At 44.6% G+C, this 20,524-nt stretch overlaps 1 protein-coding gene across 1 annotated transcript in view; it reads left to right on the top strand.

Annotated features, from left to right (window-relative positions):
- Nucleotides 1-7,499: 7,499 nt before the first annotated feature.
- The window catches only part of Tent4b (terminal nucleotidyltransferase 4B), a 57,954-nt gene continuing 44,929 nt past the window's right edge, over nucleotides 7,500-20,524 (top strand). The window contains 2 exon segments of the mRNA XM_027405524.2: nucleotides 7,500-7,745; nucleotides 7,748-8,165. Coding sequence (XP_027261325.1) covers nucleotides 7,553-7,745; nucleotides 7,748-8,165 — 611 coding nt within the window. The 5' untranslated portion in view covers nucleotides 7,500-7,552.

Below are 20,524 nucleotides of genomic sequence, written 5' to 3' on the forward strand. Positions count from 1 at the left end.
CAGTTGAGGAACCAGCATAGGATTGAACCAGGCTCCCTGAACATGGGTGTTAGCTGGGAGGCCTGGGCAGTCTATGGGGCCTCTGGCAGTGGAACAGGTATTTATCCCTAGTGCACAAATGGACTTTGGGAGCCCATTCCCTATGGAGGGATACTTTCTTAGCCTAGATACAGGGGGGAAGGGCCTCGGCCCTGCCCCAAATGATGTGACAGACTTTGATGATCCCCATTGGGAGGCTTCACCCTTCCTGGGAAGTGGATGGGAGTGAAATGGGGGGTTGGTGGGGGGCATGGGAGAACAGGAAGGAAAGGAAACAGGGATTGGTATGTAAAATAAAAGATTGTTTTTAATTTAAATAAAAGTTTATTTAAAATAGATAAATATGATGTTCCTGTCAAATTGCCTTCTAAATATGTATTTATGCCCATAGATCACTGTTGTCAGCCTCACTTCATAACCACTGGTGGAGCTCCTGAGTACAAGTGACTAATATTGTGGCATGATGGTCTACCTCTTAGCCATATGTGGGCATCTATAGTCACTGCCTACAAGGCTCAGGGATCATTGTGGAAGAGGGGGCAGAAAGAATGTAAGAGTCAGAGAAAGGCATGGAGTGCCATGTAACAGTTTTCTCCGAGATTGAAACATTCCATCCTTCAGGAAAGTTCTTCAAACAGGAAGGTGAACAACTCAAAACAGCTTCAAGAAGTCCCTGAAACTGATCAGATTCTCTCGGCCCCTCCCCGCCAAAGTAAGCAATAAAAACTGAGAGTTCCTCTCAGATGGACCCAAGTCAAGCTGCGAAAAAGATTCAGACAAGCCAAGCTGCAAACCAACCAACTGAGACCAACCAGCTGCTTGGAAGAAGTAGAAATTAGCTGAGCTGCCTGGAAGTTTAGACAACTTAGAAAGGACACTGTCCAATCTATTTGCAGCCTGCAGGCTGTGCAGTGTGCTTCAGGTTTCCCAGATTTTTTGAGCTGTCACCCATGCTGGGGTGGGCCTTGGTGATGCAGCTGTCTTTGAGTAATTTCTGTTCCTGTGAGTAACCCCAATAAACTCATTGGTTCACCAAGTTGAACTTCGATGGTGTCTGTACTCTGGTCTGTTATGCGATCCCTATCTGTGGTCAGTAAATATGTGTGTTGTGTTACATCTCCCTAGAAAGTTTTGTTATACTACAGCATCTTTTTCTTTTACTGTGTTGTCCAATTACATTAGCAGTAACCAGCTTAGTTAATTACATTAATTGGGTTTCAGAATTTTTTCTTGTGTATGTGTATGTGGCATATGCATACATGCGTATGCGTGAGAAGAGAGGCTAGAGGATGATGTGAGGTTTCCCATTCTATTATCATTTGTCTTATTTCTTGAAACGGGCTTTCATTGAACCTGAAACTATACTGGACAGTAAGCCTCAGGGATTCTGCCCTTTACCCTTCCAGGTCAGGGGTTACAGGTGTGTGTAGTGGCCTCCAGCTTTTTAAGATGGGTTCTGGGCATTTGAACTCCAGTCTTCATGCCTGAATTGCAAGTACTCCTATCCACTGAGCCATCTCCCCAGATCCATTCTGAACTTTTGGAAGTGCCATATACATCCAGCTTCATATTTCCTTTTCTTTCTTTTCCTCCCCACATCTCTTTGAGAGGGTCTCTTATTGCCCAGGCTGCTTTTGAATTTACTGTACAGCTAAGAATGGTCTTGAACATCTGGTTCTCCTGTGTGCTAGGATTATAATAAGCATGTGCCATATGGTTGCTTTATGTGATGCTGTGCAATGACCCAGGGCCTCATTGCATGCTCCAAGCACTCTATCACTAAGCTTTTGCTCCAGCTCTTCATGTTGTTGTTTTTAAAAATAGTTGATTACCAGTGTCAAATGCATATACATTTTTTAAGTACACACACACACACACACACACACACACACACACACACACACACACACACCACACCTTTACAGCTGTATCACTTTATAGGACCTAAGGACTGTCCTTACTACTAGACCAGTGGTTTTCAACCTGCAGGATCTGATCCCTTTGGGGGGGGGGTTGTCAAATGTCCCTTTCACAGGGGTCGTCTAAGAAAGATATTTACATTCCAATTAGTAGCAGTAGGAAAAGTTGCTGATAGCTCAGTTGGTAGAGTATGGGACTATTAATCCCAGGATCATGGGTTTAAGCCCCACATTTGACAGTTTAGACAGGTGGTGGTGCCTTTAATCCCAGCACTCAGGAGGCAGGGGCAGGCAGAGCTCTATGCGTTTGAGGCCAACCTGGTCTATAGAGCTAGTTCCAGAACATCCAGGACTATACAAAGAAACCTGTCTGGAAAAACCAAAACCAGCCAACCAAACAAAAAACCAAATTAGCAAAATTGTAGCCATGAAATAGCAACAAAATTAATTTTATGTTTGGGGTCACCACAACATGAGGAGCTGTATAAAGGATTGCAGCATTAGGAAGGTTGAGAACCACTACACTTGACAGGGAGTAGTTTATATCCTATCAGATCACAACACTAATTCTAAAAATTCTGGAACCAATTTAGAACTCATCTGTAATGTTGCATGAGTGTTACAAATTAGTTGAGATAATCAACTTTCGAGGAGGAAAGTTTTGCTTTGGCCCATAGTTTCATAGGGGTCAGTTCCTTGCTAGCTGGCCAAATGCTTGTGAGCCTGTCATGAGGCAGTACATCATGCTGGGGACATATAGCTGAACAAAATGGCTTGACTCACTGGTGACCAGGAAACAGAAGACAGAGATAAAAGGGCCAGAGCCCATTATGGTTTTAATGTGGAATATCCCTCACAGGCCTATTACAGGCTTAAACATTTACTTGGTCTCCAGCTGGTAATACTGTTGTGGCAGATCATGGAACCTTGAGGTTTAGGTCCTCTGGTTCTGGCCTACTAGTTCTCTGCTTCCTGGCCCAGCTGTGTTGTGACCACCTGCCTCAAGTTCCCACTGACCAAGACTGAGCTGATCCTGCCACCGTGTTTTTCTTGACATGATGTGCTGAATCTTCTGAAACGAGGAACCTAAATAAAGTCCTCCAGCTCCCAATTTGCTTCTGTCAGATGTTTAGTCAAAATGTATATATTCCCAGTATCCCCTCTGAGGGCATGTCTCCAGTAATCCAACTTTCCCTAAGAAGTTTCTACCTTTTAAGGGTTCCACTGCTAATATCAGAGATCACTGTGCATATTCTGTTCCTCTGGGACCATTTTTAGGAACAAAGTCTGCATTGTCATTCTCCAGAAGAACAGAATAGGATATACATACACATATATTTTTAATGCATTATAAGGAAATGATTTATATGCATAGAAAGGTTGAAAAATCCTATGGTCTGCCATCTCCACCCTGTGGCCCAGGCAAACTAGTAGTACATCTTGGTGACCTGGAGGGCTGATGACCTCGGTCCCAGCTGAGAGCAGAAGTCTGGTGTTCTAGCAGGAGCAGTCAGGCATAGAAAGCAAATTTCCTTTTCCTCAGGTTTTTTTTTTTTAATCTTTTCTATTCAGGTCTCAATGACTGGATGATGAGACTGGTGAGGGAGGCCTACCCACATTGGGAGGGCCATCTGCTTTACTCAGTCAGTGATTCTCATGTTTATCCCATTGAGGGAAACACCCTGTCACACTTACTGAAACAATATTTGACATGTAAAATTAACCACTACACACCAAGGATCCCTGAGCTGCAGCAACTTGAGTTTTGTTTCTTGAATAAATAGTAGAGGACATTTTGACTATCTTCAATAAGATACAGGCTTTCACACTGCTTATTTTGAAGAGTTATTAGAAAATATTTATGTGCTTGGAATCCTATTCTTCATCATCATCATCATCATCTTCATCATCATCATCATCATCATTTGGTCTTTCAAGGCAAGGCTTCTCAGTGTAGCTCTGGCTGTCCTGGACCAGGCTGGCCTTATACTCACAGAGATCCATCTGCTTCTGCCTCCCAAGTGCTGGGATTAAAGGAGTGCACCACTACTGCCTGGCAGAATCCTCTTTATTTATGGAAGAGAAAAATAACATGTGTGAAGGCAGGCTTTAAATGAGTCTACCAGACTCAAGATAAATGATGAAATAGGTATTTATTAGGGCAGCACTTACACAGATCATAGTAATAACCACCCTGGTCTTCCTGCTTCAGAAGATGTAGTCTCTGCTTTTCTGATTCTCTCTGCAACCCAAGAGAGCTTTAGCTGGCTGTGCCCCCCGCCACCAATACCTTATAATTCATCATGTCTGCACCTGGAACCATGCCCAAAGGGTGTGGTCACCACTACAAGTTCACTGGCAAGGCAAGATGCTACTACACATGTAGTGATGGTGTATATTTTGTACTAAAGGGGCAAGTACATAAATGGGGACTAAGTCTCGGGTTATTAATGCCTGAAACAAATGCTTCACAACCTAAACACAGAAGATACTAATTAGTATATAGGTATCACTCACAGTTCTTATTAACCAGAGATGAGTAATTGAATCACATACTGTCATAGAATTAGTTATAATGATGATTATTAATGATAAAATTATCATGTGGCAGTTTGTATGTGTAACTTCCCATTTTATTCAATAATAGTAAAAACATTTAAATTTGTGTGATTCTCAGCTAAGTTTCATTGCTCCACTCAATTTGGACTGTGTGGAACTTTAGTGCTTCAGAAATCATCCAAGTTAAGACAATCGGCTCAACATTTTCTCCTACAGGAAAAAGCACACTGAAAACACACAGGATACTGGAGCATGGAGAAAAATGCCTAGGTTTGTAATAGCTTTTTTTTTTCTTCCCTTGTCATTATAATGTAGATTGTTTTGAGTAATACAGTCTCCCAAGTAACTGGAATCAGTCTTGTGCCACTATAGCTGGTATAGGCTGGATGATTCTGTTTGCAACAACTTTTACTCTCTCTCTCTCTCTCTCTCTCTCTCTCTCTCTCTCTCTCTCTCTCTCTGTGTGTGTGTGTGTGTGTGTGTGTGTGTGTGTTACTGCACACATGTTGAGGTCAGAGATCAACTCAGGGAGGTGGTTTCTCTTCTACCATGTGAATCCAAGCCACTTCACTGAACCATCTTGCAAGCTCAGCCTTGTTTGAGACAGTCTCTCTGACCAGGACCTGGAACTTGCTAAGTAGGCTAGGTCTGTTGAACTGCCCTGGAATTACCAGCACAAAACACTATGCCCAGTTTTTAATGTGGGTGTTGGGGATCAAATTTAAGTCTTCATACTTACATGGGAAACACTTAACCAAACAAGCCATCTCTGGGTTGGACAATTTTTAAGGAACCTTCCAGAATATATACTATATGGCTCTATGCCACACATTCAATATTTCATTATATTGCTTTATTATGTTATACACAAAGCAGATTTCTGCCTCAGGGCCTTTGGACTTGCTACTCCATCTAATAGATCAAGATGGTCATGGCCTAGTCTCTTACTTAAGTCCCTTCTCAAATATCACTACCTCAGAGCAGCCTTCCCTGATTAGCTCATCTAAAATTAGCATGCTCTCACTGTCCCGTTAGCCTTCTTGCCCCCATAGCATTGACCAGTGTCTGACTTTGTATGCTTCACACACTGGAATACAAAGTCCATGAAAGCAAGGACTTAATCAGCATTGTTCTTTGCTATATCCTCTTAACCTGGCATATAATTGCCTGAGATATATTTGTTGAATTAATTGAATGAATTTCTATTGTAACTAAAATATTTTAAAATACACAAAAATTTAAGATACTAGTGGTGGTAGTATTTAATGTGTTATCAGACATCCGGGGAAAAGTGCTGAATTACTGAGTATTGACACATATTGTACACAGAGATTTGGGGGAGAATGGAAGCATGTTTAACAATGTCTTCATAGTGGGTATTCATAGTAGGCTCTGTGTGTGTGTGTGTGAGAGAGAGAGAGAGAGAGAGAGAGAGAGAGAGAGAGGAGAGAGAGAGAGAGAGAGAGACTAGGGTCTTAACATATTTCAAGTTGCTATGTAGCTGGGGATGAACATGAATCTCCTGCTTGGTCTATACAGTGCTGGGGATCTGAAATCAACCTCAGGGCTTCTTCTAGTGTGATAGGCAAGCACTCTACCAGCTGAGTTACAATTAGCCCAATTAGTGGACATTGTATTCTTTTTTAGCAAGAAAAACAAACAAACAAAAAAACCGTAGATTAATGCTTCATTCTGTGACAAACAAGTTAGTTTGTTGTTTTGTTTTGTTTTTCGAGGCAGGGTGCACCACTACCGCCAGGCGACAAGTTTTTATCCTTTGCAAAATAAGTAAATAAATAAAAGCAACAACAACAACCCAAACTTTCCAGGATACTGAGTTGGGCAGAGTCAAAACCCGTGTCAGGGACTTGTTCTGGAATTTGCATTAAGTTTGAAGCATGCTCGCGCTTCAAGTATTCCACTTTTCTCTTGATGATCTATACTGAAAATTCCCCCTTTTAGGGGTTAATTTTTCGTGTTCCAAGAAAGCTACACAAATGACCATTCAATGGAAAACATCCACTTAACTGCAACGATAGTCATTTTAAGTTTAAAAGGCTTCGAGTTTTCGAGTTTGGAAAGTTAAGGAGTTTAGAGCCTGTAAGTGCATCTTGGAGCAACCGTGCTGCGTAGCCATCGAGCCGGGTACGGGTGCTAGGACACGCGATACAGGGTGCTTCTGAGACCGCTCCGGAACCGAGGTGCGCGTGCAGTCGCGTGCATGCCCGGCCCCTGAGCGGAAGCCCGCTGTTTCAGTGCGCGCGCAGCGCGCGTCCGGGAACCCCGGGGCCGCGCCCGGACCAAGGGGCGGAGCGGGCCGTCCGGAGGGAGGTGGGGCGGCGCAAACCAGTCACTTTCCGCGGAGTCGGCAGCCGCCTCGTGTGCCCCGGTGGTGCCGCAGAGGGAAGGGAGCCGGGCGGCGGCGCGCGCGTCCGAGGTGCCCGGAGGCCCAGGTACGTGCGACCCCGACTAGGCCAGCGCGGGACGTTTGGCCGGGCGGTTGCGGCTCCGCTGCCCGTAGCCTGCCGCGGCCTCTGTGACGCGCGGTGCGGCCTCGGGGACGCCCGCGGACGGCAGGCAGCGGGACGGGGCGGGGCGGGGCGAGCGCGGCGGCGGGGCGGGGCGGAGCGGAGCGAGGGGCGGAGCCGGGGGAGGCCCCGCCCGGGGCCGAGCAGCGCGGACGCTACGGAGGCAGGACGCGTCCCGCTGCCGCCGCCGCCGCCGCCGCTGCGCCGCCGCCGCCGCCGCGCTCGCCCTTCTCGGGAGCCCGCCCTCCGCCGCCGCCATTTGCACGGAACCCCGGTGACAGGGGCTCGGCGGAGGGGCGGGAGGGAGGGGGGAGGGCTTGCGAGCCCCGGGCGGGAGCGACGCCGCCGGCGCCGGCCAGGCTCCCTGCCGCGAACCGCGCCGCCCGCGCGGAAACCGGGTGGCGGCGGCCGGCGGCGCCCGAGGCCGGGCGTGCGCCTGAGGCGGCGGGCGCGGCGGCGGCCCTGCGGGCGGCCGGGAGGGGCGGGGGCAGCGGCCGCCGCCGTTTGATGGATCCGAGGATCGCCTGGTTCCAGCCAGAGCAGCTCGGACCGTCCAACAGTCTGTGGATGCAGATCTGGGAGACGACCCAAGGGCTGAGGAACCTCTACTTCAACCACCACTGTCACAGCAGCGGCGCGAGCAGCGCGAGCGGCGGCACGGCCAGCGGCGGGAGCGGCAGCGGCCCCGGCAGCCCCGGCGGCACGGCCCGGCTCCGGTCGGCATGTTCCGCTCCGGTGAGCGCCCGCTGGGCGGCCTCGCCGTGCCCGCGGAGCAGCGGGACTTCCTGCCCCTGGAGACGACCAACAACAACAACAACCACCACCAGCCGGCGGCCTGGGCACGGCGGGCAGCGGCGGGCCCCTCGGCGTCGCCGGTCCCGTCGGCGCCCTCGTCCCCGCGTCCCGCGGCTGCGCTCCCCACCTCCGAGACAGGCGACCCGGCCTCGGGCAGCAGCAACAAGAGGAAGCGCGATAACAAGGCCAGCACCTACGGACTCAACTACAGCCTGCTGCAGCCCAGCGGAGGCCACGCGGCCGGGGGCGGCCGGGCGGACGGTGGCGGGGGCGTGTACAGCGGGACCCCGTGGAAGCGGAGGAACTACAACCAGGGAGTCGTGGGGTAAGTGCTGGCGCTGCGGCCTTCGCCCGGCACACACGCACAGCGGGGCACACACCCACAGGGGGCTGGGGGTGGGGAGCCCCGGCGGGGCCTTCTCCAGAGCATCGGTGGCTATTCATTTCTTAATCGCTTGGCCAGTCTCAGCCGAGCTTTCTTTGAAATTTCCTTCAGCTATCCACTTCCCTCATGTAGTCATTCCCACCTTCCTTCTCTCCTTCTAACTGTCCATTACCTTCCCAATGCATTCGCATTGCTCTTCTGCCTCCTCCCATGCCCTGGAGTTCAGCCTGCCGCTGATCCCCTTCCTGTCCTCCACACCTTGGTCCCCATCACCACACCCCAAGATGAAGTCCCTTAGCGCTGGAATAGTATTAACTTCCTGCGAACGTTCTTGCCTTAGCGTCTTTAGATGGTTAGGATCAGGAGGTCCTCTTCTTGCCAAGAATAGAAACATCCAGAATGCTCCTTCCCCTCCCCCAATCCCAGACAAGAATCTTGTCAGCCTTGAAAGACACTGACTGCCTGCTCTTGACCCTTTGGCCTATCCTTTATGTTTATTTAAAAAGAAAAAAAAATCTTGCGTTTGCTGTGCCTGGACTGTTGTGGAGGAAACCACTGAGTGACAGTTGCATTTAGGGTGGCAGAGATGGTGGGCTCTTCTGAACCCTGATATAACTTTCCAGGAGTGCATGGCTGGCAGCTTCTCACTGTGAAGTTTTCACTGTGGCACAGGCAGCAGTGGTTCTCATCTAAGGGTGACCGTGGTGCTAAGTGTGTGAATGTTGCACCATTACTGACTTTGTGTTTAAAGTTCAGCTCTTACAAAATGGAATCTTACCTGAGCCCTAGTGAATTATGTACATAAGCTGGGAATGTTTCCAGCCTGGTTTCCCTCTGGGAAGAGCCCCTGTGTTGGCTGGATTAGGTTACTGAGTCTCTCTCTTCCTTTCTTTTTTCTTCTGATAAAATGAAGCTTTTGGGCTGTGGTGTGGTATGTGTGAGAAGTATGGTGTGTGGTTTGTGTAGCTCCAGTGTGGAAAATCAGTTTGGAAATTGCTTCTCATCTTCAGGTACTGATCTGTAGTGAGGCCTCTCAGGAAATCAATTAGTAATCTAGTGTGAACCTTTCTTAGCTTTCCCCATTCAGGTCTGCCCTGGTTGTGTGTTCCTTTTTGAAGATCTGGTAAAATGAGTTGGTGGGTTCCATCTGCTGTAGTGGGCTGGTATCTGTTCTGTACGCTACTATTACAACTCCCACCTTTTATGGAAAAGTGCAGTCATGTGGTTCAGGGCTGGGGCTGGGGAACGCCTCATAGCTGCCCTCATTTTCCTCAGTCATTTTTGCCCAGTTTCAAGGGCGCTCTCCATGGTCATCACCTTTTATTAAAGACTTGTGGTTCCATTCTGTTAGCTTTTCCAAGGCGAAGCATAAACCTGTGGTTTAGTAACAACAAATTGATGCTGAGGGGCTCTGGTAGTTTTCTCTTACAGGAATGAGCTCTGGTTAGGTAATCACTGTCAACTAATACCTGGAAGGTCCCTAATTGCATTTTCCTGAAGCCTCTTGTCTATTTCTAGAAAAGAAACATTATAAATCCAAAGTGCTGGCTGCCTCTGATGGATGAAAAGTTGTTGTCCTTTCTCCTTACTGTTTAACATAAATCCTGAAAAGTTCATTCACAGAAGCTTTGGATATTGTATTGTCCTCGGAAGGATCACGGAGGAATGTACATTTCCCTAAGGGATTACTGCATAAAAAGTGATTGTAAACTTGTTAAGTGGCTTATCATGACATCAGACTTTCTATTCTTCCTGCTTCCAGAAGAAGACACCAACAGTTAGGATTTAATTTTTCATTTCTGAGACTTCATAGTGTTGAGAGGTACATCAAACAGTTCTAAGAAGGTCTGCTAAGAGACTCTGGGTTCTGAATGATTTTTGTTTTGATTTGTCTGGCTTTATTTCTTAGTTTTTAAGGGAGTTTTGCCATTTTTATTACTTAAAAATTACATTTATTTTGTATGTGCATGCCTGCATGTATGCATGTACATGTGTGCACATACATGCCAAGGTAAGGAAGGGAGTGGAAGTCACAGGACAACATAGTGGGAGTTGGTGTTCTTCTGGGTCTTGGGGATCGAACTCAGCCCATCATGGCTGATGGCAAGCAACTTTACCTCCTTAACCATCTTGCCTGCCCAGTTTTGCTTTTAAGTACAGGTATTTAGATGTTTGACTTCTGAGTGTACTTCTCAGTGTTGTGCTATTCGATATGTGACAGAACTTTCCCTGGGGAGGCACAACATACTTGTCTACTCACCTCAGATACTCACAACTGATCAAAGTATGGATACATTATTAGGGTTACTTAAAGGAATGTGGGTGAAAGGTTGCTTATAGTAGTAGAAATGACTCAAAGACAGCTGCATCACCAAAGCCCACTCCAGCATGGGTGACAGACAGCTCACAAAGCTGGGAGCCTGGAGCACATTGCACAGCCTGCAGGCAGCTTAACAGGTTGGGCAGTGTTCTTAGGTGCCTTAGTTTGTTTAAACCTTTTCTAAAAGCTGGTCTGGTCTTAAAGTCATCTTTGCAGCTCTGTTCCTCTAAGTGTCTTCCTTGCAACTGTGCTTTGCTCCTCTGAGAGGGACTTGTGTGATATTATACAAACTTTTATTGCTTACTCTGGTAGGGAGGGGCCTAGTGAATCTGGTCAGTTTCAGGTACTTCTTGAAGCTGTTTGAGTTGTTTACTTTCCTGTTTAAGGAGCTTCCCTGTAGGATGGAATATTTCAATCTCAGCAAAGTCAACACAACACTATTCTGACATTAAATTTAGTTTGACTCTTAACATTTTTTTTTTTTCTCTGTTCTTGGGATTTAACTGGTACTGTACTGGTAGATGAGGAACTTATGGGTCCTGGACTCTGAGTTGACTCTCCAGATAGAGACTTGGGACACATAGCATGTGGACAGGATATTAGAACTCTGAGACTGCTATCCTTTATGTCTTGTATCTCTTGTGCCAGTGGTTGACTAAACTCCCTGAATATCCCTAAGACTTTTAAGAGTTTAAACCCCGACTCCTCACATTGACTGAGTTCTTGAGTCTTGGTTCTTCCTTTAACTTGCTTCATGTTCTTGCAAGTGCAAGCTTATGTTTAACCCTTCTTTTATGAACGAATTCCCTTCTATTCACTAGATAGAAACACTCTTCATGTAGAATACTATACTAGGGCTGGGGGTGTAGCCCGGTGATAGAACACTTGTATGGTACTTAGGTTCAATCCTTAGTAATGCCATAAAGAAAAAAGAGAAAAAGAAAAAAAAAAAGTACTTGGGTCTCATCCTAAAGTCTTCTTTTCAAAATGAAACTATTCTGGATGTACTTTCTCAGCCTTTGTTCTCTGAAGCCAGAGGGTATTTGCATTCTCTGTTATTTACTTTGGAGGTGCTGGAGATTTCACCCCAGTACCTTTTGTGAGTTATACAAAGACCTCTTATCAATGAACTATATCCCTAGAGTCTTTTCCTTTCTCATTTACTGTTTGAGACAGGGTTTCACTAAGTTACCTAGGCTGGCCTTGAACTAACTCTGTAGCCCAGGCAGGTTTTAATTCTATGATTTTCCTGCCTCAGTGTCCTGAGTAGTGGGGATAATACCTGAGCCACTAGGCCTAGCTTCCTTCTTTTTTATTTTTTGTTTTTCCAATTGTTTCCACACATCCTCTCTCTAGAGTACCCTTTCTCTAGGGTGGACTGTGTTGTAGGATGCTGTCCATCAGCACTTTCATGCCCATGGAAATGAGCCAGAAGCCCTTTTCTTTCATTTTTGTTTGTTTTTCTGAGATAGGGTTTCTCTGTGTAACAGTCCTGGCTGTCCTGGAACTTGCTCTGTAGACCAGACTGACCTCAAATTCACAGAAATCATCCTGCTTCTGCCTCCCAAGGCATATGCCATCATGCCTAGCCAGAAGCTCTTTTCTTAGAGATTTAATGCTTGCTGTAGAGAAGGAAGGATGGTAAAGAGCCAGAGCCCTTGATCCTGACCTGGTGTTCCGAAACTTCTGTGGAAGGTTCCTGATACCTTTCAGCCTCATGAGGATGAGGTTGTGTGGCTGTCCTGGGAAGTTCTGTGTGGTTTGTCAAGACTGAAGTGATTTTCTCAGTCATATTTTGGGACGATGCATTGAAATATCAAGGAGACCTCAGGGGAAAAGGCCTCACTTTTGTATGTTTGGGTGGTTCTGGGAGTTTGACCTGGGCTCTTATGGTGAGCTAGGGAGTCCTCACTCTGTCACCAAGATGCATTCCAGCACTGTAAAAAATGCAAGTTTAAGGAATCAGTGTTTGGGCTAAGGAGGTAAGAATGTGAGTGGGAGGAAGAACCGATTAAGAAAGGAGCCTGGCTCAGTGCTGGGCTTGATAACTACACAGCTTCGAATGTTACAGCTAAGTGGCTGTGTTCCTTACTGCAGTGGGCCACACCATCCTTCACGCAGCACCATCCTCTAGTGCTTGTTGTTCACTGTGTAATAGTGCTGATGGCTTTCTTTAGTGCTGGTGTCATGGCTTATTTCTTCAGTGTTATTATGGGATTGGTGTTCCTGCTGGGCTTCTGATCTATCAGGATGATGAACACAGGTTAAGTAGGAAAGTCTTGCTGGGTGGTGGTGGTTGTGGCACATGGCAGTTGGATCTCTGTGAGTTTGAGGCCAGCCTGGTTTACAAAGTGAGTTCCAGGACAGCTAGAACTGTTACACAGAGAAACCCTGTTTTGAAAAACCAGTGGGGGTGGGGAGAGACATTATATTGTGGATTCTGTGCTACCTGTAATTCATAGTTGAGAATTGCTCAGAGTTTGGTTCTACTAATCCCGACTAAGTTACATTCGTGGCATGACTTCATCTTCTGAGAAAGTGTCTGACTGGTGAGTGCTTTTTCTTTTGGGGTCATTGGCACAGGTAGTCTTTTAAAACTCCTGTTACATCTTTAGCTGTTGAGAAGCAAAGGGAATCATCAGCTAGAGCCTTTTAGAGTCTACCCTGTGCTTACACACAGGCAGTTTAGGACATTAGAGGAAAGAGGGGAAAGAAAAGGGTGGTAGACCAGTGTGAGGGAGGAGTCTGGATCCTAGTATGCTGGGTGGCCCTGTCTCAGTTTCTTTCATGAAACAGCTACTTGTTCTAGTATTAGGAGCTCAGGAGGCTCTGGGAAGCAATGTTATGGGTTCCTTTGGTAACACTGGACTGTCAAGTGGCCATCTTCCTTGGTGAGTTCTTTCTCAGACAACCTGAGAATTGTAAAAATGGGGTAGACATGAGAGCAATGACTAGGTACGTATTATACCTGCTGAAGCTGAGAAAAATCACAAGCCCTTCCTCTGTGGGAACTAGAAAAGCTGGCTGTTGTATGATTTCACACAGCTTTTTTTTCTGTTCTCTTGACTGGTAGAGCAGCATTTAGTGGTGGAAACTATTTCAGGATCACACCCACAATACTATAGACTACTAATCACATACACATAGGTGTGGCGTGTTCTTGATAGGATGATGGGCCATGGAAGACACTGTTTTTGAAGGATGTTGGTCCACTTATTAGCATCTGGTTGTGCTCTTTTTTTTTCTACAGAGCTGACTGGATAGCTCAGAGCCTCCTGAGGAGTTGAGAGGACAGTAGAATGTTCTTTCAACCTGAGAGTATTTACTCAGCTGCTGTGGAACACCAAAAATGCTTTATGTCTGTTACACTATAAGATTATACGTAAAGATTTTCTTAGAAGTGATTATGCATTGAAGTTGAAGATGGATTTGAGCTAGGCTTTTCATTAATTTGCAATCACCTTTAAATTCTGATAAATTGCTTGATATTATAAAAGACATATATTCTAGAACTTCAGGCCATATAGGGATTTGAGTTGAAGATTTTAGGAAAAAGTTGAACATGGAGCCACATAGTGTTTATTGTCCAGAGATTACATTAGTATTTAATAACAAAATGTAGGAATTCTAGTTTGAGTCCCTCTTAAAATAGTGGTTTGTAATTAGTTTATTAAGTAGAAGTGCTCAAGAAAATAGAGACCATTAATACCATGTTTCAAAAACTTTATGAAACTTTTCTACTTGTTACCATAATTAACCTCTTCATATATATCTATATATCTGCATTAATTTTTTCTTATGAGATAATTGATAGATTAATAGGAAGTTATAGAAGTTAGTAGAGTGTTCATCATAGTCTATTTGCTCAGTTTCATTGTAGTAACAGTCCAATAACTAGTTTAATTCAGAAGCAAGGAACTAGCATTTTCATAATCTGTAACATTTCATATTTTGCCAGTTTCACAAGATGTGTGTGTTGTGGACAACTTTACCACATTTGTAGATTCATACAGCCACCGCCACAATCAAGATACAGATCTAGGTTAGGTTCATTTTGGATGTTCATCATGTTTCCTTCATGAAAAACAACAAAGATGTAACTATTCTGTCAACCTAGAGATTGCTGGTCTCCATAGTCACACACATCCTTCTTGTCCCTAACCCTTGACAAGAACTAGTCTGTTTGCCATTTCTGCAAATATGCCCTTTTGAGAATGTGATGTAAATGGAATCCTGTAGTCTGTAACTTTGGCTGTTTTCTGCTCATTGAAATGTCTTTTCGAGCCACTCAGCTTGCTGTATGTGCCAGTAGTTCCTCTGTTACTCCATTGTATGGAGGCACTAGTTGAAGGATATTCCAGAAAAGTGGTTTCCAGTTTTTGACTGTTACAAATAAAGCTGCTATAAACATTTATGTACATATTTTTTATAAGGCTTCATTTTAGGGGAATAAATGCCCAAAAGTGCCATATGGTAAGTACATGTTTAGTTTAAAGGAGCTCCTAACCATTTTTTATACTTTATTTTGTGTGTGTACATGTGTGTGTGCATGTGCATTTGTAGGTCAGAGGTCAACACCATATGTGTTCATTTTGTTGTCCACCTTATTTTTGGGACAGGATCTCTCTGTGAACCTGCAATTTACTTTTTTGGTTAGACTGATTGGCCATTTGACCCCTGGATCCACCCGTCCTCATTGCCTGGCATTGGTGTTACAGGCAGGCACTGCCATCCACCTTTCTTTTAGGGCTAAACTCAGGTTCTCATACTTAAAGCAGTCACTTTACCCGCTAAGACACCTCCCTAGATTCTCTCTACTTTTACACTGGAGTTTATTTAGTCAAGAGGTTGAGAAATGATTCTAAGCCATTTTCTAGAGTGGCGGCATCATCTGGAGTTCCTGTATGAGACTTCCGGATTCTGCATCTCTTCAGCACTTGCTGTGGCCACCATACATAGTACGGCTCTTCTAATAGGCAATACCAGACCACAGACTCTTGTGCTGTGGTCATATTAGACTTGTAGGAATAACTCTGCCTAGTGAGCCATTTCTCCACCTTCCATCTCAGTTTTATTTATCTGGGATTGCAGCTTGATGGTAGAACCTTTGCCTTATACGCACAAAGCCCTGTGTTCCCTCCTGGCATTGAAAAAAAGCCTCAATTCCTAAGACTTGCTTAGATTTTATTCTTAGTTGTATCATTTAAAGTTTTTTTTTTTTATTTTCATGTGTGGTGATATCTTTCTTGCACAAATAAAGCCTGTCTGAGGGACAGAGAGAAGGAGCAAGCCCCAGCACACCTTACCTCTTAAGCCACTCAGCAGAGAAGAGAGTGATTTCCTGTTTGTCCCTGCATATATCCTGTTTTTTCCCAGCTACGTCACTTCCTACCTGTCTGTATAGACCTCCAGAACCCCTATGGTTAGCTAGTGGCAAGTTTCTGCCCAGCTACGTAACTTCCTGTCTGTCTGTCTGTCCAGCACTCTAGATCTCTATGGTTAGCTAGTGGCAAGGTCCATTCTCTGACCCCCAGACAGGCTTTATTTGTGCAAGAAAGATATCACCACATTTGTTTGTAGGGGATGTCTTCTTAGTGGGGTCTTACTATGTTTGTCTACCAGATTGGTCTTGAATGGGGTCTCTCCACTTGACTAGCCAGAACTCCAGTTATATGTTACACACTACCCATAATGGTTGGTTTTGTTTTGTTTTTGTAATAAATTAATAATGAGATGGGGAGGGGGGAGAAAGAGAGAAACTCACCATGTAATTATGTAGTTCGCTGGCCTTGAACGCCTGGCAATTCTCCTGCCTCAGCATCCCATCCCGAATGTTGGAATTGACAGTGTTGGCCACTGTGCTTGCCTATAGTCATTGAGTAGAATGAAACAGCCACTGTTTGTCTCCCCAATTGTCCTATAATAACCTCTTAAAAACAGCTTGTTCAAAGCAGTATCCAAATATGGTTCTTTCCCTGCTATTTAAATCTTTTAATCTATAGGTTTCTCTACCATCTGTTTCCCTCTCTATTAAGTTTGTTGAAGAAATTAGGTTATTTTTTTTCTTTCAGTTAAGATTTTTGGCTGCATTGTGTGTGTGCATTTATGTATTTGGACATGTGTGCCTATGTGTGCAAATGGGGAAGCCAGAGAGAACATGCGGTGCCCTGCTTCATTGCTTTCCATTTTATCCCTTTGAGATAGTGTCATTAGTTTTTTTTTTTTTTTTTTTTTTTTTTTTTCTTAAGCAGGCTGGCCAACTAGCTCTGGGGATCTATCTTCTCCCCTGTCAGCACTGGGGTTGCAGGCATGCATGCAGGATCACATGTAGGGTCTGAACTCAGATTCTCATGCTTAGGCAGCAAGGACTCTTATGCACTGAGTCATCTCCTCAGCTCTAGGTGATGGTTTTCTGTAAACTTCCTGCTGTCTGTCTTTTTCTGATTGCATTTCCATTATGTCATTTTAGTTTGCTTGTTTGTCCTTATAGTTTTTTAAAATTCATAATTGGAACTAGGGACTTGTTTTGATTTTTTTCATGAGTGCTTTATAGGTGAATGATACATGTTTTTAAAAGGTAGATAGGAGCTGGAGAGATGGCGCAGTGGCTAAGATCATTGGTTACTCTTCTAGAAGACCCAGGTTTAATTCCCATATGGTGGCTCACAACTGGCTGTAATTCCAGACCTGTTGGAGAATCTGCCACCCAGCTGAGTTTGGTAGCACTGGAGAGGCAGAGGCAGGTAGATCTCTCTGAATTCAAGGCCAGTTTCCGGACAGCTTGGGTTAAGTTGAGAGACCCTGTCTTAATAAGCAACAAAAAGATAATCTGAATAGCTTTTTTTTTTTATTTATTTTTTTATTTTTTGTGATGTGAGTAGCCACTAATGATGGTTGGCTGGTGGTGTTAATGCACTAGGATTGTAAGCCCATATTCTATTTAGATCCTTTTTACTTGTTAGCCTGTACTTCTAAGAGGAGATTGCCTTCCCTGGCTCACTCTGATCATCATGAGGGCACAGTTCTCTGTTGGAGTACAGCTTGCATGAGGGAGGACTTCTGTCCTAGGGAGAAGTAAGGTACACTGGTATGTGTGTGTGTGTCTGTGTGTGTCTGTGTCTGTGTGTCTGTGTGAAAAGAGAAGAGAGAAGGAAGTTGTCTCCACAGTGAACTGTACTAGGCTTTTGGTCTGTGGTTGGAAATGGCATGAGAGCCCTTTGCCCATTGCTACTCTGCTTTGGCTTTTGATCTGTGGCAGCCAAGGGAAGCCATATGGCCTGTGAGCCTGTGCCAGGAGACAAAGTTCACACAGCTTTAAAAACTGTTTGTTTGTTTGTTTGTTTGTTTGTTTTTCCTTCAGATTAGCCTTAGATTATATTTCCTTGTCTGTGCTAATGGTTTTTGTTTGTTTGTTTGTTTTTCGAGACAGGGTTTTTCTGTGGCTTTGGAGGCTGTCATGGAACTAGCTCTTGTAGACCAGCTAGTCTCAAACTCACAGAGATCTGGCTGCCTCTGCCTCCCGAGTGCTGGGACTAAAGGTGTGCGCCACCACCACCTGGCTGTGCTAATGTTTTTTTTACCTTGGAAGAAATCATTCTTTTCAGGCTGATAAAAATCTATAGTCCACTTAGAAAGAATTAGGAAGTAAAGTTATCAGATGACCTCTTCCCCTTCAGACACTTTAAAGGCTACGACTTATAACAGTAGAGCAAGGTCTATGGTGATAGGATGGCCTTTGGGGAGCAAGACTCTCCGGACACTCTGGCCCCCAGCCCTAAGTCAGTTCGTATTTTCTCAGAAACATGCAGAAGGAGTTCCTTTGAGGAGGCAGCAGTTAAGTCATGGGCAAGATGGCAGCCACACGCTCTTACAGTCTGAAGAAGATGTCTTCTTTTTTGTCTCCTCCCCTAGGCATATGTGTTTGAGTAGATTTTAGGAAGCAGTTTTAGGTTTATGGAAAAAGTGAGTAGAAAGTTCAGTTTCCATATGCCTCCTGCTCCTGGTTTCCCCCATTACTAATGTCTGGAGTAGAGGGATGAACTTGATGACCCAGATGCTTCGGTTATGTACAGTCATGTAGGATTCACTCTTGGTGTTACAGATCTAGCGCTTGGGCAAATGTGTGACAAGATGGTTCTAATGCCCATCTCCCAGTCCTTTTTTTTCTCCATCTCCTCATTCCCCCCTTTCTCTTCCAAAACACCTGGGAAACACTATCTTTGCCGCACAGTTTGCTGTATTCTAAGTTGCCATCATTAAGTCTTTCCTATTACCTTACACTTGGCAGCCTGCTTTTTAGAGCCCTTCATGTGCTTTCCTGGCTTGGTGTAGCTGATTTCTCTGTAATGCTGAGTAACACTCCATGGTACAGACGGACCAGTCTGTTTATCCACTCATCTTGTTGCTTCCAAGTTTGGCATTTGTGCACAAAGCTGCTGTAACATTCATGTGCAAGTTTTTGTATGGCCATACTTTTAGCACCTTTGAGTAAATACCAGGGAACGTGATTGCTGGATTGTATGGTAAGAATATGTTCAGTTTGTAAAAATACTGCTGAGAGGTCTTCCAAAGTGGCCGTGTCATTTTGTATTCATGGGGTTTCTTATTATTTCACATCTTCCCCTCTGATTTCCTTTACTTGTCCATGTGTTGGAAGTATAATCTGAATGCATCAATGATAAGTGGGGTCTGTAAGAGATGGTTAGGCAGCCAGGTGTAGGGAGGCTGAGACAGGAAGGTGGTGAGTTCAAGGCCATTCTGGGCTTCATAGCAAGCCCCTGCCTTTTAAAGACCTTATGCATGCTAGGTAAGCACTCTTCATTGACATACATCCCAACCCAAGGCTCTGTCTCAAGATGAAGCAAATTAATAATAAATATGTTATGAGAGCTCTGCCCTCTGACTGGATGGATGTTATTGTTCTTTTTTCTTTTTCCATTTTCATATGTGTATAGTATGCATGTGTGTGTTGTGTGTGCATATGTGTGTACATACATGTGGAGGCCTGAGGTTGTTGCTGAGAATCCTCAATCACTCTTCCAGTCAAACCCTTAGCTTACTATTGTGGCTAGTCTCATCAGGCTTGCTCTGGGGATCCCTGGCCTCTGGCTTCTACCAGGCCCACGTGGCATTTACATGGGTTCTGAGGATCTGAACTCACACTTGCAGGGCAAGCATTTAACCACTGAGGCATCTCTTTAGCTTTCTCACATAGCTGTCTTTAAGTGGTTGAACTCATACACTGTTCTTAGCCATGTGGTGCCTCTGTCTTGGGAGCAGAGGACTAACCAGATGAGGCATAGTTGTTTGTTTTCTTTCTTTTTTTTGTGAAGCATCGTTTTTGCTGGCCCAGGCTGGCTGTGTACTTCAGTTCTGCCTCAGTGCTGGGATTACAGGAATGTGCTCCTACTAAATGTTCATTTTTCAGCTTCTAGAATTATGAGCCAAATACATTTTTACTGTATATAAGTTAACCTGGTCTGATATTCTCGGTTGTAGTTGTATAAAACATAGATTAAGACCCATCCCCTCCATTCTCAGCCATGTGTGCAAGTACACACAGACACACACTTTTTCAAAAATATATGTTCTGGTATTTTGCCCATAATTTGGGTTGTTTTCTTATTATTGGATTTAAGAATTCTTTGTATATTTTGGATATCAGCCCTTTATCAGATAAGGGTTTTGCAGATATTTTCTTGCAGTCTATGGCTTACATTACCCTCTCTCCGAAGAAAAAGTTTTTAATTTCAGTATAGTCAAATAATTTCTTTCAGGGTTTGTGCTTTTTTTTTTTTTTTTGTATTATGTCTAGAAGGTCATCTCTAAACCTAAGAACACTTAGTTTTTTTTTTTTTATTATTATTTAGGAATTGCTCTATTTATTGATTCACTAGTTTGTTTAGAGATAGGTCATGCTATTTAGCCCAGGCTAGTCCAGGTTGACCTTGAAGCTACCTCAATCCAAGTGCCAGATTAC

Source organism: Cricetulus griseus, chromosome 3 (genome assembly GCF_003668045.3).
Source record: "Cricetulus griseus strain 17A/GY chromosome 3, alternate assembly CriGri-PICRH-1.0, whole genome shotgun sequence".
In the NCBI taxonomy this organism is placed as follows: Eukaryota; Metazoa; Chordata; class Mammalia; order Rodentia; family Cricetidae; genus Cricetulus; species Cricetulus griseus.